The 27,683-nt window shown below is 51.4% G+C and overlaps 2 protein-coding genes across 2 annotated transcripts in view; both read right to left on the bottom strand.

Annotated features, from left to right (window-relative positions):
• The window catches only part of DAAM1 (dishevelled associated activator of morphogenesis 1), an 81,819-nt gene extending 77,906 nt beyond the window's left edge, over positions 1-3,913 (bottom strand). The window contains 1 exon segment of the mRNA XM_048948486.1: positions 3,815-3,913. The gene's annotated coding sequence lies outside the window, so the exon portion shown is untranslated.
• A 16,311-nt stretch (positions 3,914-20,224) lies between these two features.
• LOC125694838 (inositol 1,4,5-trisphosphate receptor-interacting protein-like 1) lies at positions 20,225-27,427 on the bottom strand. The gene is made up of 5 exons (XM_048948620.1): positions 25,705-27,427; positions 24,763-24,952; positions 23,933-24,090; positions 23,040-23,252; positions 20,225-22,382 (listed from the first exon to the last, which is right to left on the bottom strand). The coding sequence occupies exon 5, from the start codon at positions 22,377-22,379 to the stop codon at positions 20,925-20,927; it is 1,455 nt and encodes a 484-aa protein (XP_048804577.1). The 5' UTR covers positions 22,380-22,382; positions 23,040-23,252; positions 23,933-24,090; positions 24,763-24,952; positions 25,705-27,427; the 3' UTR covers positions 20,225-20,924.
• Positions 27,428-27,683: the final 256 nt, after the last annotated feature.

Here is a 27,683-nt window from a genome sequence, read left to right on the forward strand (position 1 = left end):
TGGGCTAACTAATGCTTGCCACCAGCTCTGTCACAGTGACAGACCTGTGGCAAGGTCCACGCCACTCCACCTCCAGCAGCAATGTTTCGCACTGATTATCAATGCAATTCAGTCAAAAGGCAGTAATTTATGAGTAACCGAGTGACTCACAACAGTGACTCATCAGTGAGCACCACCAGGTTGGGCCACCCCATGCACTTTGCTGATATAGGAAGTGACTTTCTGGTGCAGGTGCTCCCAGCAGCACGCAGCTCTTCCATTTTGCAAATTGGAAACAAAAGGCGGAGGCTGGGGGCCCAGCATTGGAGGAAGCATTAACAAAGCATGGCGATGGGCGATTCACGTGGGATGGGGCATCGCAGAGGACAACTCCACCTGGCTTCACCAACAGGAACGCACTCGTAATGTCATGCATTATTTTGCTTTGCTGCAATTTCAGGGGCTGGTTTTCAGGCCACGCCGCTCACAGAACAAACCCTGTCAGCTCACATCACCAAAGTCTCTACTCAACCAACTAGGTAGCTATGGGGTGTCAAGCTGCTCCTCATCCCCACCTCCTTCGCTTTTGTTTTTTTTTTTTATTTCCTCAAAGGCCACACAAAGATTTGAAAGTTTTATGACTCACTGAGCTGACATTTTCCACGCCACCCCAGAACTTCTGGTTCTTCAACATATTCCAAAAGGCTGCAACGCACAGGGACAGGAGGGACGGAGCACAGCTCATCTCCCAGTGGGACAGGGGTAAGGCAGCACCAGCACAGCTTCCTTCCCAGCCCGGCTCAGAGAGAGGGCAGCAGGGGAAAACAAAAAACAAGAAACAAAAACCACAAGGGTAAATCACAGCAGGCTACAAACTTTCTATTTCCAACTTCCTACTTAATGCAAGAAATAAGTCATTTGGGGCTGACGTGCAGAGCAGAGCTCATGCAATATGCAAAAAAGCCACTGCTGGCACATGGAACTGCTTTCCAAACCTTCATTAGTTGTTTCTCCTATCCCCTAGTACGGGAAGCATGTAGAGTAAGTAATCTACACGCTAAGCCATATAGATTTAACCAATGCAGAAGTTAGGGTCAGACGCTCAGTAATTCTTCTCTAACTTTCAGGTGTTCATTCAGATCTGCTCTTTCTCAGCACAGTGCCGATGTTTGTCTTTGTGCAGAGGTGAAAAGTACACATATTGTTATCTCAAAGAGAGGAAAAAGAAATCAATACCCACACAATTTGAATTTTACAGCACTCTGCTATCACAACTTGCAACAGAACAGCTGTCCCAGCAGCTCGATGCAAGCTTAGGAGGACAGTAGCAAAATGTAAGATTTTTTGCCCCTTTTTTAAAGAATTGCTGATAGAAAGATATGCATTTAAAACAAAAAGAAAATGCAGGCTGAAGCACCAACGTTGAGCCCCGCTCAATTACAGCACAACAAGCTCGCCCTGCTCTGCACAGCCTCACCACTCAATCTGCAGCCAAATTGAGATATTTGATTACCAGCATCGAGTCAGAAACTGAAGCACCCAACAAAATCCTCGTTTGTGAGAAAAGCCTGCAGAAATCCCGTTGAGCAGGCTTTGGCAATCTCCGAAGCTGACAGCTGGATGCCCTTGCTTATCTACTGCTGAAGCACGCACAAAAAGCCCCGAATGCTTGCAGTGCCACGCGAGCCTTCCAGGCAGCCCCGCCAGGCTCTTAAAAAGACCCATATAAATAGCGAGCCACATTTATTAATACTTCAGAGATAAAAGCAGCCGTGCTGCAGCAGCTCGGCACGTATCGGCACAGAAGACCACCCGCCCTACGTGGTGTGTCCGCCTGCATCACCAGCAGCTACCTTTGGGTTGTAAATGCAGTAGGTAAGCTGCTTTTTGTGCCACTATAAACCCAGCAAGCAGGGTCAATGCAAGGGCTGCTCCCTCAGAATAACAGAATTATTCAGGTTGGAAAAGAACCGTGAGGTCCCCAAGCTCACCCCCACCATGCCCACTGACCATGCCTCTCAGTGCCACATCGCTGTGGTCACTGAGCACCTCCAAGGACAGCGATCTCACCACCTCCCTGGACAGCCTTAGTTCAGGTGGGACCCCCCAAAACATCTCTTTTAAAAAGAAAACTAGTGGCTGCTGGTTAGCTAAAGGCATTGTTGCACTGACATTTACCTGGCTCGCTGCTGCCTGCCCCTCGCACTGGACTTCAGTGGCATTGAGGCTGGCAGTGAAGCAGTGCCAGTGACAGAGGCATGGAGACCATAGAATGGAGTGAGGGGACCTGGGGACAGCAGGTACATGACACCCACAAAGGAATACATGACGCAGCTCAGGAGGAGACGGGCAAGAAGCCAAAACAAAGAACAGAAGCAGGAGGAGATAACCATGACCCGGTTCTAACGGCCATCCCATCTACAGAGCCCTTCCTGCTGCCTCCCAAAAACAAAGGGTCAGATAAGGCGCTGGCTCAGGTCAGGACTGGTCCGACTCCACTTCCAGCCCAGGGCAGCAGATTCAGTGCTACTCTTACACCTCATCCATCTTGTTTGCCAGCTCGGGGCGGAGGCCGGGCAGTGAGGCAGCCAGCCTCAAGCACCACAGGGCTGCACACAGTGACCCGGCTGGAAGAGGATGAGGAGAAAGAAGAGGAGGACGAAGAAGAGGAAACCTCCCTGTTTCCTGCAGCTTTGCAGTCTCACCTTGCTCCATCAGGGATCCCGGACTTTGGTTCTTGCTCCCTGTGCACAGGAGGCTGTAGGCCACGCTGGGCCAGCCCCAAGGACCTGAGTCACTCATTAACCAAGGGGATGTCAGTGGGGAAAGGAAGCCAATGGCAAAGGGGCCTGCAGGACCCTCCAAACAGGGGATGCCAAGTGCATCAGGATGCCCGTGGCTGGGCTGAGGGAGAAAGAGGCGGCCTCAGCAGGGAATGCCGCTGAGTTCTGTGTGCAGTATCAAGACCAACCTCTAGAGAGGGAAAAAAAACCTCATCTGTGCAGCAGAAAGAAGCCGGCTGGTAGCATGGCACTGAGATCTGCAGTACCCGGCCTGGGTGAACTCAGCAGGGTTCCGGCCCCCTCCCACCCCCACCTCTACGTCCCGTAGCATTGGGGCAGGCACACGCTGCCCGGCTTTAGCCAGGAGGATTCCAGCTTGGCTTTGCCTTCAATTAACCTTGACGCAAAAGAGATGCAAAAAGCCCCTTCCACACGAGCGTGCGAGGCAGCACAGCTGCCTGCGAGCAGCGCAGCTCCCACGGGTGGAACCCGATGCAGCCGACTGTCCCACGGGAACGGCACCGAGGGCATCGTCATCCACCGCACCACTGACCCCATTCTCCCAGATCCTCCGCCCGATAAAGACGCTGCCAGAGCCAACCTGCTGCTGTATGGCCGGTGCCGGAGCCCCAAAGCCCCACCCCGCCCTCCGACACGGCCATCCCCACCACGAGACACCCCACATCCCCGCTCCCACGTCGCGGCGCGGCTGTTTTTACCCCGTCACTGCCGGGCACAGCGGGGCAGGGACCCCCAGCGCTCCCATCCCCCACCGCAGGCAGGGGCTCGCCCCCCGCCGGGCTCCATCCAACCGAACGGGGCTGCGTCGCCATGGAGAAGGCAGCGCCGCGTCCCGCAGCCCCCCGCCCCGCTCCCACCGCCGCGGCCCCGCCCGAGCTCCGCCGCCCGCAGCCCCTCAGCGCCGACGCGGGACCCCACAGCCGGCGTGCCTCGGGGGGAGGTTACGGCCGGGATAGGCGGGAGGCTCGATCCCCGCGGAACGGACAAAGCGACCCCGATCCCCGCCGAGCGGCACGACGCGGCTCACTCACCGAGCGGACCCGGACCCGGTACCTGCCGGCGCTGCGCGGAGCGGAGCCCGCCCGGCCCCTGCCCACAATGGGCCGCGGCCGCCCCGCCCCGCCCCGCTCCGCCGCCCCGCCCCTCCCCGCGCGATGACGTCACGTGGCCGCGCCCCCCCGGCCCGGCGCCGCCGGGAGTTGTAGTGCGTGGGGGGGGGGGTGAAAGCTGAGCGGGGGGAGGCTCGGAAGGGGCGGTAGGAGAAATGCCTTCACTGTGAGGGCAGTCAAACCCCACAACGGGATGTTCTGCTCTATTCCATCCCATTTTATCCCATTCTGTCCTATCTCATCCCATCCCATTCCACCCTACCCAATTCATCCAATTCTATTACATTCTGTTCCATCTCATACCATCCTACTCTATTCCATGCTATCCCACTCTGTTCTATCCCATCTCATTTCATCCCATTCCATCCTATCCTATCCCATCCCATTTCATCCAATTCTATCACATTCTGTTCCATCCCATACCATCCCACCCTATTCCACTCCATTTTATCTTATTCCATGCCATTCCACTCTGTCCTATCCTATCCTATCCTGTCCTATCCTATCCTGTCCCATCCCATCCCATCCCATCCCATCCCATCCCATCCCATCCCATCTCACTCCATCCCATTGCAGTCCATTCTGTTCCATCCCATATTGCCCCACCCCATTCCATCCCTTCTCCTTCCCACCAGCAGATGAGCGCTGCAGATAACATGTCACCAGGCCAGTGACACAGGTGAGGACAGGCACACAAGATCCGTACCCCAGCTGCTTTCACAGTGCATGACAACATTCTCCCAAGCAGTGCAAATCTCTGCCTGCCAGCTGGAAACTCATAAATCACTTTTCCAAAGGTTCCTGTTTCCCTGATGGCTGTGCATGGCACTGGCATCACCTCTCCGCAGGACCATGCTGTGCATTCCCACTGCCTTCATGCCAGGGGATTTGCTATTGCTTTTGGTACAGATCAAAACTCAAGATTGAATTAACAGTGTGTAACATTATAGCTTAAGTAAATATTTCTTTTCTGGATAAGAAGTCATGCTATTTATATATCATATTATTTTTTTTCTCAGCAACAACCCTTCAGACCAATGGGAAGATCTGAAGGCCACGAGGGATTACAGAGGTTGCTTTCACATGGGCCCTAATAGACATTAAGACAAAGGAAGGGCCAACGGGGGGAATCTACAGGAAGAGCATAATTAGGGGCTGCCACTAAAGTGTGGAGCAAAATGCTTTTGCCACCAGCAGCTTGCTTTTGCACGGGGCAACCCAAAGTGCTAACACTGATGTGCTTGTTGCAGTGTGCTGGGGCTCTCTGACCTCCAACTCTTGGTGCTGGAGGAAGGGGAGGTAGCAATTCTAGGGGCATTTTGGGGGAAAGGTGTTGAGGGCTATCGGGAGCAGCAAGTCTGATGGTAGTGCCGGAAGGCTGGGTAAACTGAGTGTGTTGGGAAAGAGCCAGCACAGTTTTTGGAGAGGGAAATTATGGCTCACAAAATCTGTTGCAGTCCTTGGAAGCAGACGAAGAGCTGAAGGACATCAGAGATCTGGAAATGGATATAATGCATATGGATTTTATAAAGACTCCTTCAAAACCCTTTGTCCCTCCCTCTTGGAGAGGGTAAGGAGCATGAAAAATTAAGGACAGTAACAATAAGGAACAGACAGAGGTAAAGGGATACCCAGGGGAGCAGAGTGGAAATCTGTGCAGGATCTGTGCTGCTCCACATCTCCACTCATGTTGGGGACACCTTGGGATGCTCAGGGAGAAAATGGCAGCTGGCATTCAGCAGAGATAGATGTGAGTGATGCTCTGTGGGGGAAACAGTCCTATCCTCATGCTCATAACAATGTGCTCTGAGTCACCAGCACCTTGTGGCAACGGGGTCCTGTGGTTTGGTATAGGCAACCCAGTGAAAGCAATGAACTCTTTGCTCAGCAGCAGACGAGAAAGCAAAGGAGTTAATGAGAAAAGAGGAAAAAAGACTACACACGTTCTTGATTTGAATGAGATGAACAGTTCTGATCTCTGTTCTCATCACAGAGCTAACAGTCAAAGAGAAGGAACATTTTTCATCTAGGTGACTGGATCAGGCTATTCAGTACAGTGCTGCAATACAAGCCCAAGGAAGTCCACATGGCATGTGGAGCTGCAGGCTGCCGTAGCAGATTTTGCTGGAAAACATCCCTGTACTCTTCCCATACCATTTGTTACTCAAGGACCATGATGCTCACTCATCCTGCATGCTATGGACAGGATGCTGGTGGGATGGTCCCCATATCCAGCTCAGCACAGCTGTCCTTATGCTCCTGCATTCACCTTTTTCCTGCACAAAATCAGAGAACTGTAGAATCATTAAGCTTGAAGAGAGCTCTAAGACCCCCAAGCCGAACCTCAGCCCACCCCCACCATGCCCACTGACCGCATCCCTCAGTGCCACATGCCCATGGTTCTCAAACACCTCCAGGGATGATGACTCCACCACCTCCCTGGGCAGCTGTGCCACCACATCATCACTCTTTCCGAGAAGAAATCCTCCCTAATATCCTACCCGTTCTCCCAGTGCCCACCCCTGCCCACCCACCTCCTCCAGTACACACACTACCCACACAGTGCTGGTGGTGGAACACATAGCCAGGGTTTGCCAGCTGTGGGACAGCCAGCACCTGGACATGCCTCCACATGGCAGCAGCTCGGCCATTTTCCTGTAATTGCCTCCTCGGAGCTTGTTTGGAGGCTGCTTATCAAGCCCTATTGTGTTGCTTTCTTGCTTGTTTTTCCAACAGCTGCCTATTAAATTAAGCTCCTATATTCAGACACGAAGCCCAATCAGCAGCTGCCCGCAGCCTCACTGGGTATGTAGGACACATGCAGCAGCAAGGCAGATGAGCATCCAGCCCTCAAAAAGGGACACCGCCAGTCTGAAGGATAACCCTGCAGTGCCTGGTAACAGGAGGGTCTCAGTGCAGTTGTTCCTTAGGTGCAAAACAGAACAACTAACTGTTCACTGAACTATAAATGTTCTCAGAGCTCAATCTGTGTGAGATCAATATCGTACTGTCCCTAGGGGAGAGCTGTTGTCTGTCTGCACCAGTGAAACTTGGAAGGACACCCTTGGCTCTGTTGGCAGCAGAGGAATGTGGAATCTACCCCATCATAAAAGTGAAATAGAATCATAGAATCAGAGAGTCATTAAAGTTGGAAAAGTCCTCCGAGATCCCCAACCCACCCCCACTGTACCCACTGCCCACCCTTAGAGTCACATCTCCACTGTTCTGGAATGCCTCCAAAGATGGTGACCCCACCACTCCCTGGGCAGCCAACAGCTCACATCCAACCTGAATGGAGTGGCCTCCCCCTGCACAACTTGAGGCCATTCCACCTCACCCTGTTGCAGAAGAGGCTGACTCCCACCCCGCCACCACCTCCTTTCAGAGAGCCGTGGAGAGCAGTAAGGTCTCCCCTGAGCCTCCTCTTCTCCAGACCAAACAATTCCAGAAACAAAATTGATTTTGGATGAAAAAAAGCCATCTCTCCTCGGGGTTATAACTTTTCATGTTGTACAGATGACCCACTCATCAGAATAATCACTGTTCTGGTCCCAGCAGAAGGCTAGCACTGAGTGAGCAGAGCCTTACGGGAAGGTTCCCATCAGCTGCAGCCAGGGCTGGCTTCAGCTCAAAGATAGGAGACTGCACTGTGCTTTGGCTCTCTTTGGTCCGAGGCTTTTAGAGAACATAGAGGCCCTTCTGTGGCTTAGTATTGGCATGGGGAGGTACTGCTTGGAGACCTTCTCTCCAGCTGCACCAAGGAGATGGCTCAGCCCAGGCTCCCAGTGGCTGCCGGCTGCTGGCAGGGAAGGCACAGCTCTGGCATGATGCTCTGCAGCCTCCAAAAGGAAAATAAATGCATTCCCAAGGCAGGGCTGGGGCTGTGCTGCTGCTGGGATTTAGGTCTGATTCTGCAAAGTCCTTAAGCTTGTAAAGAATTTGTAATTTGCTTGTAAGCAAATTCCCTTTTGCGTCAATGACCACGTGCAAATGCGTGCCGTACGGAGTACAAGGAGGTCCCACTTTGGGGATGCTGCTCCACAGCCCCCACTGCCCACAGGGCCTGTCCTTGGAAGTTACTTTTCTTGCACTGAATTGCCACAAAAGATGCCAGACCAAAAACAAATCCCTGTTTCAAAGCAGACGAAAAATATAATAGGAGCTGAATTTGTTGCCGTTGCAGAGTGGGTTGATGAAAAAGAGGGCATCACTTAAATCCCATGAAAAACCTCAGGTTGGGGCAAGGAAGTGTAAATGGGGGTGGAAGTGATCTGCAGGGCTGGGAGAGTGCTGTGCCCCAGAGATGGAGTGAGGAAGGGTCCAAGTCACCTTAGGCTTGCGATGAGCCTCCATCACCTTGCTGGGGCACAAGGCAGCTCATCCAGTGGGGAAAGAAGCTTGTTGGACAGGAATTAAGAGCCCTCATCAAGGGTACAGATGCACCAGAAATATTTAAATACCCCCAATTTTCGATATGATTCAGTCTTCTAAGTGCCTATGTTATTTTGCAAAATGAGGACTTGGCTGGCTGAGCCAACTCTTGGAAGTGCGTCCTCAGTGACCCAGACAGGGTCACCCAGATCCTGCAGCACCCCGAGATCTGGCCAGGCACCCTGCATCACAAGACCATCTGTGTTTGCTGGCTCTTTTGGTCCCCCTGATTTCTCCTGCATCATTACATTTTTGCAGCGCCTGACTCCAGACAACTTCAAGTTCGTCTCCGGTAAGTGCAGAGCTAAGAGGTTTTGTTCCTCTGAGTTGGAATGTGAAGACTCAGCGACCAGCACCGGCAGGAACATTTCCCTGCCCCGTGATGGCTGTGTAAACAGACTGAGTGCTCCCAGTATCTTTCAAAATATCTCTGTGGCTTTCTCAGGTCCAGGTAATGGATTTCTTTATAAGAACAGGACTTGGGATGGATCTGATATGTCGGTACAGCATCACCCCCAGCATGAGGGGATGTTCTGGGATTGGTATCAGGGCTCTATCCCCATCCTGGTGGCACCAGGGAGTCTCCATGCCAGCAGACAGGGAAATCCTGGCCACAATGGCAGCAGCGGGGACCTTCCCAGTTGCATTCTCCTTAGTCACAGCTGCATTACTAACCCCATTCTTATATTTTCCACGGAGGCAGCATGAGTAAGAGCTGACTCCTAGGGCTGGTTGTTGCCTCCATAAGCCTTGAAGCATAGAGGCGCTGATGGGACTACTGGGCTGTTCAAGTTTCAGGGCAGATCATGGTTGTGCAAGAAGTGGGACAGGGACAGGGACTCTGGCATGGAATGGTGGGAGACACAACATTCCCCAGGCTGGTGTCACTCCATGAGTTCACCTTTTCTGCCATCTCTGACACACCTCCATCTCTCCAAAGGACGTGTTCAGGGCACACTCAGCCCCCTGCAGAAGAACCTCCAGCTCCCCCTGAGCGACTTCCCTCCATGTGCAGGGCTGGGAAGTGCGGGCAGGGGGAACAGGAACTTTCCTACTTGGGTGAGGCGATGGGAACAGAAGGCGCTCCCCCTGCACCAACCGCCCAGGCGGTGGGAACGTGAGCTCAGCCCCGAGGCGACTTAATGGGCTTTAAAAAAACCCCTTTGTATCCGTCCCATTCTTCTTCCCAAAGCCGGCTGGCACTGCTCCAAGGGGAAACCTTCGAGTCTGCAAAAGCAGCACAGCGATCACCCCGAGGAAGCTCGCCTATCGGGCTCCCCCCGACCCCTCTGGAAGATCAGCTGGATGCAGGGGAGGTGCTCAAATCACTGCACCCGAAAACAGCCGTAGGCTGCAGCAGCCCCATCGCTGCTCAAACAAACCTCCCCCTGCTCCCCCTGCCCCCCCCCATTCCTCCCCACGGTGCTGGAAGCAGGGCTGGGAGCCGCGCTGGGGCTCACTGGGATTTATGAGCTCACAAGAATCTCTCCACCGATTCATCTCCCCCTCCCCGCTTTTTATGGCTGTGCAGATAGGGATACGGCGATAGGGCTCAGCAAGTTCAGCTTGTTTGTCGGTTGCAAATAGTTCTCCCCAGCTCTGCCCAGGTCTGTGCACACACACTGCAGCTGCCCCGCACAGAGCAGCTCGCCCTGACCCCAGCATCCCCACAAGCACAGTACCAAAGGCCTGCCAAGCTCAGCTCCTTATTCCTATCGCTCTCACACATCCCCTACTCCATCCCCATCTCCAGAAGGTAGGTTTTAAATTGCTGGCAATTTTTTTTACAGAGATATTTTTATTTTCTTCCGACTGTACAAATACCACTCTTCTGCAATGCTCTCCAGCTCAAGGCTGGGATTTTCTACAAGGATTTAGGGAGTGATGTGTAGCACTTCGCTCCTTCTCAAAATCCCACTTTCAAGCAAGTCACCAGAATTTCTGAGTAGCTGTTTTCTTAGCAGCCCAAATAAAGCATTCAAGTTACAATTTATTGACGCGAGGCCAGATTCAGAGGCTGTCAGCTCCTTTGTGTATCCTCAATCTGACTGGGGGTGTTTGGTTTTATCTGGGGATCGCTGGCTGTTCATGAGGGTGGCTGCAAAGCCATGCATTTAGCAGCCCCCTCCTGCCAGCAGTGTGAGCTGGCAGCGCTGTCAAATCCCTTTGGTGACATACAGCCATTGCCATGGCTCAGCTTATCCAGCACAGTCTGGAATGGCTCAGCATCCCAATTTCCATTTCCATTTCCATCTCCATTTCCATTTCTATTTCCATTTCCATCTCCATCCCCATCCCCATCCCCATCCCTATCCCTATCCCTATCCCTATCCCTATCCCTATCCCTATCCCTATCCCTATCCCTATCCCTATCCCCATCCCTATCCCTATCCCTATCCCCATCCCCATCCCCATCCCCATCTCTATCCCTATCCCTATCCCTATCCCTATCCCTATCCCTATCCCCATCCCTATCCCTATCCCTATCCCCATCCCCATCCCCATCCCCATCTCTATCCCTATCCCTATCCCTATCCCTATCCCTATCCCTATCCCTATCCCTATCCCTATCCCTATCCCTATCCCTATCCCTATCCCTATCCCTATCCCCATCCCTATCCCTATCCCTATCCTTATCCCTACCCCATACCCATGTCCATCCCTACCACACTGGTGCAACCAAGCCAGATGGTTCCCTGATCAGCTCAAGGTGAAGGTGATGAGAACTTGAGGCTGAGCCAGCTCTGCTGGTGACTCACACCATAGGGAAACAATGCTCTCCAGAAACCTATACGCAAGCAGTGGGGTCAAAGACAAAATCTGCTGCTATCCTTTATCAAAACCACTGCCACTTAGTTTGGGTGCTCCGGGCATGATTCAACACTCATTATCTTCACTGCACTGGAGATTAGGCTGCAATCTTCCCAGATAATAGCTTTATTAGCTCAATATTATGCTTTCTACATTATTTATTTACTCTAAGTCCAGAGCACTCAAAGCTTCCACTGGAACAGCAATACTGGCTCAGCAGACAATATACGCTTTCAGCCCTGGCAAAGACAAGATCCTATGTAAGAACAATCTCAGATCAAAAGTGTTCTTGCTGATGAGCTGCAGGAAGGTGCGTGTCTCTATGGTCACCTGCTCAGGTGCTGATAGTGAGAGATGGTGGTCCCAGGGCCTTGGCAAAGGGTTTTTGAGCTCTAGGGTTGAGAATGGGAATGAGGTTGAGAATGGAGATGAGGTTGAGAATGGGATAGGAAAGAAGATAGGGATGGGGATGAGGATGGAGATGGGAATGGGGATGGGTAGGGGTTGGGGCTGTTGAGCCATTCCAGCCTTTAGTGGGGAGATCGTTCTGCTCCTGGCCAAGTGACAGCCAGCACCTAGGGCATAGCTCACTTCATTAAAAAGAAATTAGACTCCACTAATTACTAATTTAACAATAATTGCATGGGCTCCTGACTTTGGCCTTGCTCATCAGCATGTACAGGGAGCCCTTGGTCACAACTGGGCATGGGGCATTACAACACCCTGGCAGCTCAGCAAGCCAGGCTGGTTACAAGAGTTGGTTTGTGTCAGCCTTGTAAGGGCTGCCCAAGAGTATCTGTGATGAAATCACTTAGCCATGACTTTCCTCTGAGTAGGCATCGTGGCAGAGGATGGCTGTGAATGAGTTCCCTTTCCTTGATGACCTTGGCATGCAAGTCAGGAGCTGACCCTCCCTACACCCAGCTCTTCTCAGCAAATACAGTGGTCTCTTTCCTCTATGGCTCAGGTCTCTCCTCTCCCTTTGCTCCCTCCACTCCTTTCTTGGCAATCAGGTGTGCACATGCAATCAGCACACCTCCAAGTTGGAACTGGAGGTACCAACATGGGGCTGGCTCTTTTGGCTCACTCTGCCCACGGGCTCCTGGAACCCATGGCCTCTGGCAGTAAGCGCTTCCCTGTGTTACCCCCTGGTGCTCCTGGAACATCAGAGGAGCCCCAAGCAGCCCCAAACAGGAGACGTTCCTCCTCCAGGGGCAACACCTGTGATGTGTCTGCGACACCCCAACAACACAAGCAGATGCTGTGGGCTGCCTTTGATGTGTTTCTTTGCTGCTCAAAACAGCCTCCCTTGGAAGGACTAGGGCTGGAGGCTGTTTATAAACACTGGTGCTGCTGTTTGGTTCCGTCCATCTCTTTGAAATGGGGATGCCCACCATTCTGCAGGTGGGAAGCAGAGGTTGGAGACTCCTTTGGATGCGCTCACAGGATGTGTCCAGGCCTGGATGTTTACAACCATCCGTCTTTCAAAGCTCTCAAAGCACAGCGTCATCCCTGGGGTTTGGTATAAACACTGGGTTCTGGAGATGGCAGGAGCGATCTGGCGGTGCCATCAAGAGCTGCCCTGCGTCAGCAGTGCTGCAATCTGCAGCTGCCTGGAAAAACCCCAGTGAAGAAGCTGTGGGTCTGGCCTCGCATCCCAGCACGCCCAGCCCGGCCCAGGAGCAGCCAGGGATGGAGTACATCAGAGAATGTGCATCTTTTTGTCTGCTTGCTGTCTGTGTCCACATCAAGCAGAGATGCCTGGAAACAGCTCTGGGTAACACTACCCTGACTGCTGCACTTAAGACAGCCCAGCTCCAGCTTTCTGGAGCTGTCAGCAGCCTGCCATCCAGCACTGCCCCTAAGCGATGCTCTGGCGAGCCAAGGAGGGGCAAGCTGGCTGACACCAACCATACACTTGCACCCCCTACTGACCACAGGAAGGGCATCCCCGTTTCTCTCCTCTCCTATTGTACACTCCCTCAAATCCTACCTGGGCTCTGCCATCCAAGAGTTGGCTGCCACCACCCAACTTGGTGGTCTAGGAATTTGGCTCCAGCTATGCCATTGAGATATCTATGGGGAACACAGCAGCACAAAACCCTCCTGTGACTCAGGCTGCACCCCAATGACTTGCTGTGGTGGAGCAGGGACGTGTGCTCAGCCTTCTTCTGTATGAAAAGCAGCCAGACTGGCCATGTAGCTCACCCTGCTCTGGGCTACCCATAGCTGGAGCTGCCAGGATGCTATCAGCCACTCCTGTGGCTCTGCAGAGAAGCCATCAGAGTCTAAGTGCAGGGTTTGCTGACTGCATCTTGGCCCCAGGGAGCTGTGCTGGACGAATTGCTGTATAATCACAGCACAGCCTGCAGAACAGCATTGTAATACTTTTTTCCTCTTATCATCATGCAGCTTTGCAGGCTCTCATTTGATCTTCTTTATCCATGTGAACGTGGCCAAGAACAGAGCAGCCTCTGCCTGCAGTACAGCTCCTTTTGTTCCCTTTGTTCGGGGGCTCCAGGCTGCTCCTCTGTCTCCTCTCTCCATTTCTGGTAGCTGCGTGGGAAAAAGCACCTTTCCTGCTCGATCTCAGTATGAGCTTGGCTATAGAAAAGGGCATCATGTCCTGAATATTACAGATGTTCTGTGAGCTGGAGCACAGTGTAGTAAAGAGCAACCTGACCTAAAGAGGGGCTGTAAGTAAGAAGGGGACAGACTTTTCAGCTGGGTGTGTTGTGACAGGACAAGGGGAAATGGCTTCCAACCGAAAGAAGGGAGATTTAGACTGGATATAGGAATTTACACTAAGGGCAGTGAGGCACTGGCACAGGATGCCCAGAGGGGTGATGGGATCCCCGTCCCTGCAGACACCCAAGGTCAGGCTGGATGGGCTCTGAGCACCTGATGGAGCTGTGGGTGTCCCTGTTCACTGCAGGGGGGTTGGACCAGATGGCCTTTAAGGGTCCTTTCCAACTCCAATGTCTATGATTCTATAATTCTCATGGGGCGGATCCTTCACCCAGGATCTGCCCGCCACTGCCCACAGTGAGCTGCCCTGAGCCAATGCTGAAAACAGGCAGTGTTGGCTCATTTTGGCTGATCTATCTGCTCCTTCTGAAGAGCTGACCCTTTTTGTTGGAATAAACCCACAACGAATCAGCTTGGAAGAAAAACAAAGAATGTGAGGGACGTGAGAAATACAGCTCCACGTTTCACTCTGCTGCTGCTCCTGATGTGAAAGCTTCCACATGACTTCAGGCTGAAAGCGGGTTGCAGTCAGCTTAGATTTTACAAATGTTTAATTCAGAGGTGTTGTGAGCATGGAAGAGAAGTCAGTGCTGTTCTGAGCCAGGCATCCTGCCTTGCACAAAGCCTCTTACAGCAGACGAGCCCATTTCTAGCCCAGCCCTTCCCACTTCTGGTTTCGGACAGGTTTGCAGCAATCATTTCTAATGCAATTTCGCACACCCTTTTACACCCAATTGACTGAGTACTTTCAAAACAAACCCCAGACAGATCTCAGCTCCCTTCTCATCATCTCCCTTGAGGAGAACCCATAGGAAGACATAGAATTACTCAAATGAGGACTTTGGCAGGGCTGGGGCACAGCAGGCCGTGTTACTCATCGCAGCTCCAGCTGCAGGCTGATGATCCGCTGGCGACTTGCAAGCAAATTATTTTTATTCTGTGTTTACAAAATAAGAGAAGGAGGTTATTGGGGAGGGCTTGGGGCGGGATGCATCACTGGTGGTGGTAAAACTGAGATGACACAGCTCGCTTGCAGCAGATGAAGGTGTGCTCCCTCATTAAGCCTGACTCATCGGAGGGCGCGGGGGCAGTTCATGGCCTCGAGCTGCTGCTGCTGACAGGGGCTGGCAGAGCCCTGATCCCTGCTGCAGGGCTCCGGTGCCACACGCACAACTGGTGGGACTGGTTGGGAATGGCTGGCTTTGGCTTTCTCATCTTCCTCGCTGGGAACTGCTCCTTACACTGAGCTTGTGTGGGCTGGAAGATGGGGGTATTTTTTTAACTTTTTCCTTTTTTTTTTTTGTATTAAATTAAGAGGGGGAATAATTTACTGCTGTTTGAGACTCCTGGATACACAGCACTGTTAATCTCAGACTTCTCGAATTGTAAATTAAGCCTCCCCAAATCATGAGATTGTTTTCATAGGTCACTCTTAAAGTAATGCCTTCTACACACTTCCATAGAGACTACAACAGATACAAAGAGCACGATAACACTGTTTGACAGAGCAAATTCTCTGAGCCTTTCAAACACTACTTTCCAACATAGTTACTAGCATTAGCTCTGCATCTTTGTCAGCAATGAACAAGAGCCTGCATGCCCTGTTCACTAAAATCTGCACTGCACATAACCTGCATATAACCTGCACATAAACCCACTGTTGTTGTCACCATTGCTGAAATCTACCATGCAGATTGTGACAGGACAAGGGGGAATGGCTTTAAACTAAAAGAGAGGAGACTGAGGTTAGATGTTAGGCAGAAATCCTTCACTCAGAGGGCGGTGAGGCCCTGGCACTGCTGCCCAGAGCTGTGGGTGCCCCATCCCTGGAGATGCCCAAGGCCATCGATGGGGCCCTGCTCAGTCTGGGCTGCAGGGCACCCAGTCCACAGCAGTAGTTGGGGCTGGATGGGCTTTAAGAACCCCTCCTACCCAAGGCATTGCACGATTCCGTGATCCACCAAAATGGCTACTTGAGTGGGACGAAGGAGCAAATGACCATCACCCTGCCAAGGCCTGAGTGACTCTTTCCTCTGCTCAACTCGCAAAGCAAGAAAGAGGAACAAACCTCCTTCCTCATCCCTCCTACTTCCCCAGTTCCCTCATCATTAGGGAATGAAAAAGTCAATATTGGACGTGTTGAAATGAAGCACAAGGAATGAAATTCCTCCCTGGCTTGCCAGAGGGTGCTGAAAGAGCCACGCGTAAACCTACATTTTCCAGAGTCTCAGTCAGCACAGGGTGACTATTTTAGCTGGCCAGTATGCAGTGAAGGAGCCTGATTTCAGGATGTAATTTGAAATTGAAAGGGGAAAAATCACCTTTAAGTGCCTCATAGCTTGGCCTCCCCTGACAGAGTTTCAGAAAGCGTCTGGCCATTTGGGAAATTCAAGAGGTGGGAATAAAGAGAATTTCCCATTTGGGAAACTCAAGAACAAGGGCCAAGGGACACAAAGTGGAACACAGGCAGTTCCATGTGAACGTGAGAAAAACTTCTCTGCTGTGTGGGTGGCAGAGTGCTGGAACACGTTACCCAGCGAGGTGCTGGAGTTCCCTTCTCTAGAGATATTCAAAGTCCACCTGCAAGCTTTCTCTGCAACATTTAATCTGTTTGAGAAATAACCTTTTTATTTTTAATTCAATTAAAACAGGCATAATCAATAGGCACTCAAACACTCCTTTCCTGTGTACCAACAACACAAGACAGTTACCTTGACCTACCGGGTACAGTGGTGCCTGAGGGAGGCTGAATTAAGCCCTCGTGATGAGTTATGGTGCACAGTGCTTCCCAAGCACAACCACTGTGATTTATGACCGCTGAGATTACAGAGATTTTGTTGGGTAGTGAAGAGTGATGGTTGATGTCCCTCTAAATGCTTATCATCTCTGGCAGCTTAATTGAATCCCGTTAACAGATGCAATGGAACTTGGAAATATTTCTCTTGCTAGCAGTCCTCAGTGAAGCAGAGAAGCCCAGCCTTGCTGTTGTTTTTCTGTTTTCAAGTATTTCCCTTTGAAGTCAGAGGGTGCAGAAATGACCTTCCTGAAAGAAATACACTACAAAAGGAGCACACGATTCAGGCATCTGATGGTTGCACTGTGCACACGAATCTTTAACAGGGTTCATCTCCAGCAGCTATGGATGTCCATGGCCTCGAGTGACTTTAGGAAAGATTAAGGCACACATGCAGCAGCAGGTCCTCTCGCAGCAGCTGAACTGGGCTAGCCCCTCCTCAAGCTCCATGCTCCACGGTGTTATCTTTTTCTTGGGAAAGCCACGGTGCTGGGTAGAACTTAAATTATACCCTATGGAAGCTGGCTTGCTCCTCTGATGGAGGTTGTAATGAGGGAGTCGGGATTCCAGTTATAGCTTGGCACAGCAGATGCAGCTGGGTTTGCAGATGATAAAAACACAGCCTTGTCTCAGGAATGCTGCAGAAGTGAGGCACGCAGGCAGTGTGTTTTTTTTTTTCCTTTCAGAGCAGTCCTTTAACTCTGGCTGTACTGTGCAACAGTTGTTCCCATTGGGAAATCAATATTTACAGAGTAAACAGTGAGGGGACGTGGTCTGGGTGCCATCCCAGCAGGTAACAGACCTGCTCTGTTCACTCCTGCACCTCAACCCCTGGAAAACGTTACTCTTTTCTCCTCCGGTGTTGCAGTAGTTTTTCATTACCAGTGATGAATACTGATTTATATTTACTCTGCTCTGTATGTTTCTCAAGGCCTATTTGTGAGAAAGAAGGAGGCGATTGGAATATAGGATGTTACAGTATATGCATTCCAATAGTACTCACAGCTCACCTCTTCCAGTCAGAATTCAAGGCCTCGTGCACAGAATTAGCCATCCCCTCAAACAGAGCAAGTTATCATGGAAAGTAATCATAGAATCATAGATCATTAGGGCTGGAAAAGACCACTAAGATCATCTAGTCCAACTATCAACCAAACCCCAACATAATCAAAGCCAGCATTCCATATATACCAAGCTTCCAATACAACCCACATACCAGGGACCTCCCCAGGCCCCTGCAATCCTGATGCTTGCAGAGACCTTCATAGAGGAGACAAATGCAAGAAGCTGCAGCCCACCAGAGATCAGCACAAACCCAGCCAGGAAGCACTGTGCCCACCAGGCACTGCTGATGGAGATGGCTGTGGGTGCAACAGAACTCCCTGCTGTCGTCCGCCTGAGTCCACCTCTGGCTTTGCAGCAATACACAGCTCTGGCTGTGCAACATTGCCCAGCACTGTGTTCCCTCTCATTTGCAGAAGCAACTTGCAGCTGTAAGAAAAATGTTTTCTCTCTAATCTGTATTTACGCAGGATGGAGATAAAGACATTCCTCAACAATCACTTAATCTCTCTTTGTGCTGACACCACCAGCTTTGCTCAGCCCAGCTCCGAAGCAGCCATACGTGCTGCAAACAACCCCCAACAGAGGCAACTGAAGGGCAGCCCCTTCTTCTGGAAGCTCTGGAAGTTTCAGGCATGTGATGTGAAGCATGAAGCCTGCTCTCAGCTCGGCTCCCGCTCCCAAGGCAGCTGCGTGCAGACATGCCATCCCTGCCACAAGCCCAACTCATGCAAGCGAGCTCCCTGCAAGCTCTGAGCCCACGCCTGGCCCTAAAGGGTTGGAAAAACAGGAAACCCTTTCAAAGGTGTCTGAGGATTTGATGTTGACGTTTGAATTTCCCTTTTGCATCACTATAACTTTTTTGTTTAAGCACTACGAAGTGCTGCGAAGCTGATGGTTATTTCTAGTTGGAGATGTTGTGCTTTTGGAAGTAAAGCCAAGGAGGACAGAAATAAAAATGTTTGAAGGCACTTCAGTGCACTAGACAAGCATTCAGCATGAGAAGCTGAGCCCTGAGGGGAAAGCATACCTCATGTACCAATGGCTAGCAAAGGCAAAGCTGTTCTGCCTAGCAACAGTTTCAGTGCTGTGTAGTTGCAGGAAATGATATAATGTACTCATCAGTAGAAACAGAGTTCTAACGCTGCAAGATGATCTGGAAGGAGCTGGAAGGACAAAACAGACTGCACTGCTGGGCACGCAGCATCCCTGCTCAGCCAGGCCTAACAGCAAGCAGAGGGGTTGCTCAGCATGGCTGCAGGAGCTGCAGGAACAGGAGCAGGCTGAGAGCATCCTGTAGGTGGGAAGCAGCCCTTGGAGAAGCAACTGGCAATGCGTTTGTCAACAATGCTGCATCTGGAGCTGGACACTGGAAAAATAACCTCACTTGGTCTACTAGTATAATACACCTGGTGAAACTCCATCCTGCTTGTCACTCAGTGCAGCACATGTCAGCATCCTGTCCTGTGTTTGCATTCCATCAGAACCAACTTCCTGAGACAATGGCATCCTTTGCCCTGGTGGACACAGAAAGGAGGCATTTCCTCAGGGGAAGTTCATTTAGAATGTTGGACACACACAACAAAGTAGGAAGAGTGGGCAACCTTTTCAGTGATCTGGGAAAGTATTATGGGGCAAGACCTGTTTTGCTGAAGGGAAGCACTTTCCCTAGGCACTGCATTTGTTTGGCCAGAGCTCCGCATGCAGAGGCAGTCGGGACTGGGTCGCCAGAGCTCTTTTTTTAGGGGGTAGAGTCTGGGGAATGAACATTACAGTTTGTTAGAAAACCACTAGTGTTTCTACAGCACATATTTAATAAAGATAGCTTACGTCTGGCTGAAAGTTAAATACCTTATAACTCTGCACTTGGTGCTCGGTGGAATATACTGTGTGGTCTGTGCCTGACCTACGCCTGAATTAACAATGTGCCTACAAAGACTTGTGCCTCTGAGACATGGAGAAACGTGAGAGAAGCAAATTCCCAGCCAGTGTAGCTTGGCAGGCACCAGTGAACCCATCAGAGGTGTACCAAACTTAGGCAAATGGGAGTTAGCCGGTGTAGTTGAGGGGTTAGCTAAAATTTTTGTGAAGGTCAGAGTAAGAAGCAAATGCTGACCTCAGGGAGTGACGCTTCAGACCACTGCTGTTGAGCAAAGATCGCCCTGTCCTCAGGGAGAGATTCCTCCATGGAAACAGTGCACAGAGCACTTTGACCCCAGCTCTGCAGCTGCGCTGCCAACATGGCGCAGAAAGGGGAGGGAGACAGACAAACTCAGAGCCATGCAGAATTAAGTCAGGGTCATCTCATCCAGATGGGCTTTCTGTGCCAAGTGTAGCCCACTCATCACAGAGAAGGTGAAGGCGATGTTCTTGGGCTACTTGACCCCTGCAAAATGGGGAGGAGCTAGGAAGGGATTCAGGTTGACAGAAAGTGTTTCCAAGCTTTTTACTGACACACCAAACATGGGCATACATCACGATAAAAACAGAAGGAAAAGGTGAATTTTCCTTGTACAGGATTTTAGGGATTGGCATGAAAGGCAGTACTGTGTTGTCCCAGGGTAGCAGTATGAATTCTGCCAGCCTACAGACTGAGCAGGTGACGTCCCTCCATCTGAGTAATCTCCAGTTGCCCTTTCTCCTCCATGGGACCTGCCAACTGTCAGCACAAGGGAGAGCCCAGGGTTTTTCTCAACGCCTGCTGCGCTTCTCAGCACCTGCCACGCTTGTCTCAGCGTGCTCCGCGTTTTGCTCAACGCACTCCAGACCGGCCAGTCTTCAAGTCAGGTTTAGTTTCAGGTCCCTGTTCGTTCTCTTTCCCGTGTCCCTGTTTGGGTGCCAATTGTTGCAAGAGGGCCTCAAGCTCGAAAGAGCTGCTGACTCCTTCGCTTTGGTGCGGAAGAAAAGACTTTAAGTGCTTACCATCTTTTACAGCCGCGCAACACAACAGTTTTCCCAAGTAACCAAGACTGATGACATGTGAGGGCTGGGCGATTGTGAGTGTATAGGTCTGGCTCAAGTTATTGTTGACTTTTGCCATTTATTAGAAATACAACAACCTTCTTTATCCCATAGGAGATGGCTGCCCCAGTTCACAGAAAACACCTCGGGGCGGCAATTCCCAGTGCCTACTGAGCAGTGTCCTCTCATGTCCTGCGTGCTCGTCCGTGGGACAGTGCGCGTCTCTCATCTCCCATAGAGCAGCGTGGTTGTCAACCGATCGTGCAGCTCCTCCAAATCGTGCTGCGCCCGCTCGTATTTGTCCGGTTCCTCCTCCAGGTGCTGGAACATGTTGAGCGGTGGGGAAGCTCGGAACTCTTTTGGCAAGATAATCTCCTTAGGCAACGAGTTGTTTCCTACGATGAAGTGGTCCAGGCGTTTCTCCTCCACGCAGCAGCACAGGTAGTTCAAGATGTCATCCATCCGCAGCAGGAAATTCCTCCCGTGCCACCTTTGCAAAGGAATGGTATTCAGGAGGTGCATGATCACTGTCTTCATGTCATAGATGGTAAACTTGAGGCTCGCCATGAGATAGCCACACAGTTGCAGATATCTGAGGTAGAATTTGCCCCCCCGGGGGTGGTTGGCTACATACTGCAAGAACTTTTTCTCTGCCACAACACAGCTCTGTGGCCAGACCGTGCTGGGGGTATGACGAAACACTATCTCATGGCTGCTCAGAAAGATGTCCGTATCATCCTGCTGGACGCCAAACACAAACTCAACGTAGAAGATTCTTTTGTTGACATCTCTCACATGAAGCCTGCAGGAGCGCCTGGACTTCACTGTGTCTATCTCCATGGTGAACTCTGAGACTTGCATGCGTTGCCAGGCGTTTTTGATCAGCTCCTGGAAGCAGCGGGCAGTCTTCTCCGCGTCTAAGTAGGACGTAGTGCAGAGGCTGTGCAGGAGGCTGGGCTGCTGGCTTTTCAGCTCTTTGGCGGGGGTGTGGAGGAAGCACAGCATGCGCATCTCCTGCTCCCTCTCGCACGTGCATTCCAGCTCTACACGGATACGGGAGTCCGTTGCTGGTACCTCCCCTGTGGTGCCCAGATCCAGGTGGAAAGTGTGCCCACGGGGGGGCAACAGGGGCACAAGCAGGCTGAAGACAGGTACGTTTCTAACGGGACACCAGCCTTCGAAGGTACTGCCCACCTTGATGAGACGCTCTGGCACTGGATAGAAAGTATCTGATACCATACTTTGGCATATATCCATGACGCCACGCATCAGCGAGTACATCAGTTCACAGTCCTCTTGATGGCTTCGGACTGTCCAGAACACATCGAGAGAAAAGACACCGTCATCCTCCTCCTCCTCCTCCTCCTCCTCCTCCTCCTCCTGCTCCTTCTCACTGCTGGAGCTCTCATCACCGGTGTCTTCAGCTCTATAGAACTTTGAACAGATCATCCACATGAACAAATACAGAAGGATGGGAAGACAAAAAACAAAGCAGCGAAGCAGGGCTTGAGTGCCCATGCTCAGCGCCATGTTCTTCTCTTCCATCTCCAGCAGCAGCTTTGTCATCTGCTCTTGCAGATACACCTCACGCTGCTGCATGCGGTCGAGCGTGTCCACATCCAAATCACCAACTAATGGTATTCTCTGCGCCAACAAGGCGAAGAAAAACGCCAAAGCCATGATCTGGAAGAGAGGAGAGAGGGGAGGTCAGTGGGGCTGGGTGGGAGCTTGCGCTGGGGTCAGGGAGGAGCAGGAGTGAGGGAGCTGGGGGGCAGCAGGGGCCGAGGCCGGCACTGGTGGTGACTGCCCGCAGAGCTGCTCGCAGGCTCCCTGAGCGCTCATTGCTGCCACTGCAGGCTCCCAAAGCCCTCGCGGGCCGGCATTTGCACCCGGCCCAGCACAGCCCTCCCCCTGCTGCTGTACTCACCGCTGGCCTAGGCCAAAGTGGAGCTTGGCTGCCTGCTCACGGCCTCAATACCAGCCCCGCACTGTGATGCACCGTGATGTCACAATGCCCCAGCCCCACCCTTCGGCCCCACCCAGCTGCCCTGGGCCCCATGGCCCTGCCATCGGCCCTGTTCTGAGGCACGTGGCCGGACTGAGCTCCCACGGAGCGTGCAAACTCTTTGTATGATCTCTGTCAAACCCCTTGGGAACTCGCTAAGAACTGCAGCCACTGCTGTTGAACTAGAAGTTGATGCATTGGTTTCACCAGAACAAAGTCACATATACCACTGGCTGTATGTTTTTGTGGCTGTTTTTTACCTTTTAAGAAAACATACACATCCATAAAATAAGTTTTGTACCTCATCTACGGTAACTATACAGCCCGGCACCTGCCTGCACTCCTGGTTATCTGGAGAGGTTCCAGAGGGTTGGAGGCTTGCCGATGTGATGCCATCTACAAGAAGGGCCGCAAGGAGGATCCTTGCAGAGCCTCTCAGCCTGTAGTTGGTCCAGTACCAGTTGGTCCATTTGTCAGCCTGGTACCGAGGTCAAGCTGACAGGCCTGTAGCTCCCCTGGCAGCGTTCAAGTGGCGTCTGGATGAGGAGCTAAGAGATATGGTTTAGTAGCTTGTGGTAGCAGTGGTGATGGGAGGGCGGTTGGACATGATGATCTTGCAGGTCCTTTCCAACCTTGTGATTCTATGATTCACAAGGGCTTCTCCAGCTTTTGCTTTCAGCAAGGACCCAGTCTGGGCACACCTTGAATTCCCTATCGAAGTGTGTTAGATTTACACTGGCACAAACAATGAGGACAGAAGGCTGGCAAGCTCGATGAGCTGCTAATGTAGCACAGCTTAGGTTTCAGCTTTCTGCCTTTGTATCACTGGAGCCTTGCAGTGGAAGACTGGCTCGCATGTGGGGCAGACTGACTTTTCTCAGCTAAATGCTAACAGGCTGCCCAGAAGGCCTTCTGTCCCACCTAGTGTCTTCCTGTGGACAGCAGACTCAATGCAGAAGCAGCTTTCTCATTGGTGGCATGGGAGCACGGGTCAGAGCAGTGCCAGCAGAAGCAGCCATGAACAGCAGCGGACGTTCTGCACAGTGACAAATTTAAGCTAATTACCTGTGAGAAGTGACCACATGAGATCCTGACAACCACCCTGCCGTGTAGATTTGCCCCCTGGGCCCTCTCCCTGGCCTCAACATGCCCATTTTCTCCAGCTGAGGGTCACCCAGGGGAGAAGTTCTCCTCTGGGTGACCCAGGAAGGCCCACAGCTGAACTAACCAGAAATCTTCACCGAAATCTTACACTCAGGCACCACCAAACAGCTCTGAAATCACTCAGCAGTGAACAGTCCTCTGTGTTAGCAACTGTGAATACGGAGACACATCAGAGCAACAGCAACGTGCGATATGTGCTGTGGGACCAGCTCAGACCTGTAGCTGGGGAGGCAAGAGAAATGACAGAGATATTATTTATTATGGACGGAGCCAAAAAAAAAACATCCTCCAGGCCTGAGTGTTTCATTTGTTTCTCTGCTAAAGAGAAGTCACCACTAATGACAGGATGAACAGCTCCACAAAGCACATACTATGCAGCCAAAGGTCCTCATTACAGGGAAAGCCGACTCCCCCATTGCAGAGCAGGGCCTGAACCAACATTACCTGTACTGCTGCAGGTGCTGCAAGCTTTCCCCAGCCTCCTGCCTGCCTGGCCATGCGAGGAAGCACAGTGTGCAGGTAAAAGGCCATTGGCAGCATGCAACAGCCATACATCTCAGAAACAACAAGCATTTATTATTGGTTCATTTAACAGAAGGACTTGGGTTGGACTTTGCCTCTTCCAGTCTCTGCCTAGATCAGTCTCACAGGGGCACCTCAGCCCCTCTCTTTCCACTGCTTTGATGTGTGATTTTAAGGGTTTTCATGGGACACCCACTCTCTCTCCCCTACCCAGCCTACCTCTGGGGCTGGAAGAGCAGCTGATCCCCCGTAGCTTTAACCAGAAAGCAGGCAGGGTTGTGCAATAGGGTAACTGCACTGTGCCATCCTGCCCACGGGTTAGCTGCCTGCATCATTCCCAAGGCCATGTCCCAACCTGGCAGGAACTCTCACCTGTATGGCTGCAGTCAACTCAGCTGCCAGCAGCTGGGCTGTGTCCTGCCCTGGATTCATCCTGCCATCCGTTCAGAGAGTAGCAGTAGAACGCAGAGTGGAAACTGGAAGGGACTTCAGCCATTCAATCCTCTTCGTGATGGGGTTTTCTCTGCCTTTTTCAGCTCCCATGGCCAGCTTAAACCTTAACCTATACAAGCAAAAGTGATAAAATAATAGTAACATAATAGGAATGCACCTTTTTCAATAATACGTATTAGTACACAATAATACTATTGTAACAGTACTATTGTTTAACAAGGAATACTGAAACAATACGGGGTCATAACACTTGCACAGCAGTTTCCATTAATTGCTACACGAAACATGCATGATTCCAGGAAGCATTCTGCTTGGAAATAGCAAGTTTTCCACCATTCCCCACCAGTGCTTTGTGTACATGTTCTTTTAAGCTGCTTGCAAACACAGGCTGTGATTGATGTGGCTAGGAGTGCTGTGACTTCTCCATTCACTGGCTCACCCTGATTTAGAACTGTGCAGTCTGTGATCTGCCTTCAGCTGACCAAACACCTCTTGCAGCTCATAATTCTTAACTCGGAGCAGGCAAAGCGTGTGAACTAAGGGGATCACCGCATTTTCTGCAGGAAGGTTTAGCCCTGGCACAAACAAACCACCCAAACGTCTGCAGGCCTCCATCTGGTTCAAGTTTATCCTGCAGAGCTGCCACTCACGCCTTTGGTGATGCTGGGAGCTCTTGTGTCTGCCCTACAACTTGCCTGCTCTGGGCCAGCCAGGTCTTTCACTGCATGGGCGTGTTTCACTCAGCTCTGCCTTTTGCATTGGATTAATGGATTAACCCCTAATCTTTGCAGTGACCTAACTTGTAGCCTGACTGATGGCTCCACTTGTTTTCTTGCAACACAAGAGAAGGGATCACCATACCAAACAAACAGCTGCTGGAGAGAAGGAAAGAAACTCAGCAAGTAGTTTATGGGCTACTTCTGTCTTCTGTTCCACAATAGGTGTGATTTGGTGTGGCTAAACATTCGGAGAGGGTTGTTTCTCCCTCATTCCCACTACTGCGCGATCTGGTTGCTTTAACAAGTCTGTGGACCAGCTGCAGGCTCTGGAAGATTGACCTTTTGAAGAAGGCAAGAGCGTCATCAGCCATTCACTTATTAAGCCACTTCAGGTCCGTAGTGGAATACAGAAATCTCTGGCTCCAGCTGGAGGCAAGTTCACAGCAATTGCACAGTGTATCAAGGTGCATGAAAACACATATTCCAAAGAAAAGAGAATGGGAAGAGCAGAGACCAAAGAGACTTTCACATGTAGTCTGTCCCAGCAGAAAGATGTTCCTCCTTGTCTTTCAAGTACTGAGACAGGATGCTGCTCCCCTCTCTCCATCAATGTTATCAAGTCATTGAGTCTTGTAATGTATTAACCCTCCTTGACATTGTGAAACAAGACCTCAGTTTGACTGAACTACTGCCCCAGAAGTTAAGTGCAAAGCCTGGCTGCTCTGTTAGAGGTAAAGCTGAGTCAGTGCAGTGCCTGCCTTCTCCAGCTGGGCAGGGAAGGAATCAGCTGGGCTGTGATTGCAGGGCCAAACTTCTGCTTTACTGCATGGAGTGAGTGGAGTGCCTCAACAGAGACCAGCATCCTTACAGAGGGCTGATGGCCAGCCAGTTCAGCCCTCTTTCTGTCTTCAGGTGGGTGAAGCAGTGCTTGGGCAAGGAGATGTGTGATGGGATGCTGGCACACAAAGTCATGCAGTAGGGAGCAGTGGCAGTCCAAGGCAATATATCAGTGAGCCCATCTGGCAGAGACTCATCCTGATGGGGCATCACCACGGCTAGAAGCCAGCTCTGATGAAATTCACAGAGAATGCTCAGACACTGGAGGAGGCAGGCTGCATTCCTCCATCGGTTCACAATGAGAGACCAGAGAAGTCCAGACAGCAGACGCAGGGTTGCCCACATCCGTTTTAAGAGCTTAGTCATTTCCTTGAGCACAGTGGAAAAGTTTCAACATATTTCAAGGGCTGGGACCTCAAAGGAGTACCTGTGAACTCATTCCAGATAGTGTGATGCAGTCACCCAGCAACAGGTACAGGTGGCCAAAGCTGGCAGAGTAGGCAAGAGGTGTGAGAACACAGAAAGCCATCAGAAGACGTCTGAGATTGTCCTTATAACAGGGTTTGCAGCAGAGTTTGTGGGATCTGACGTTAAGCGGCTGGGATTTCCCGAGACTCTAAAACTGCAATCAAACGTCTCCTCGGGCTCGGTCTCATCTCCTAAGAGGAAGGGGTTGAGGCGTTTTTCCTCCGCGCAGCAGTGTAGGTGCTGCGGGATGCCGTCCAGGTCCCTGCGCGGCACCACAGCGACTCCTAGCGGCAGAGAATCTTAGAATCACAAGCTTGGAAAGGACCTGCAAGATCCTCACGTCCAACCGCCCTGCCATCACCACTGCCACCACAAGCACTAAGCCACATCTCGCAGCACCTCATCCAGAAGCCTCTCCAACACTGCCAGGGACGGCGACTCCTCCAGCTCCTTGGGCAGGGCATACCAGCATCTGACAGCTCTCTGAGACAAAAAGCTTTTCCTTATGTCGAACCTAAACATCCTCCAGGCCTGAGTGTTTCATTTGTTTCTCTGCTAAAGAGAAGTCACCACTAATGACAGGATGAACAGCTCCACAAAGCACATACTATGCAGCCAAAGGTCCTCCTTACAGTGAAAGACGACTCCCCCATTGCAGAGCAGGGCCTGAACCAACATTACCTGTGCTGCTGCAGGTGCTGCAAGCTTTCCCCAGCCTCCTGCCTGCCTGGCATATACATCTATAAAATCAGTTTTGTAACTCACCTACGGTAACTACACAGCCATCATCTGCCAGCGCTCCTGGTTATCTGCAGA

Source organism: Lagopus muta, chromosome 6 (genome assembly GCF_023343835.1).
Source record: "Lagopus muta isolate bLagMut1 chromosome 6, bLagMut1 primary, whole genome shotgun sequence".
Taxonomy (NCBI): domain Eukaryota; kingdom Metazoa; phylum Chordata; class Aves; order Galliformes; family Phasianidae; genus Lagopus; species Lagopus muta.

Bases quoted from the DNA above. Each gene is read 5' to 3' on its own strand.
- LOC125694838 (XM_048948620.1), bottom strand. From the start codon at position 22,379: ATGGCTTTGGCGTTTTTCTTCGCCTTGTTGGCGCAGAGAATACCATTA.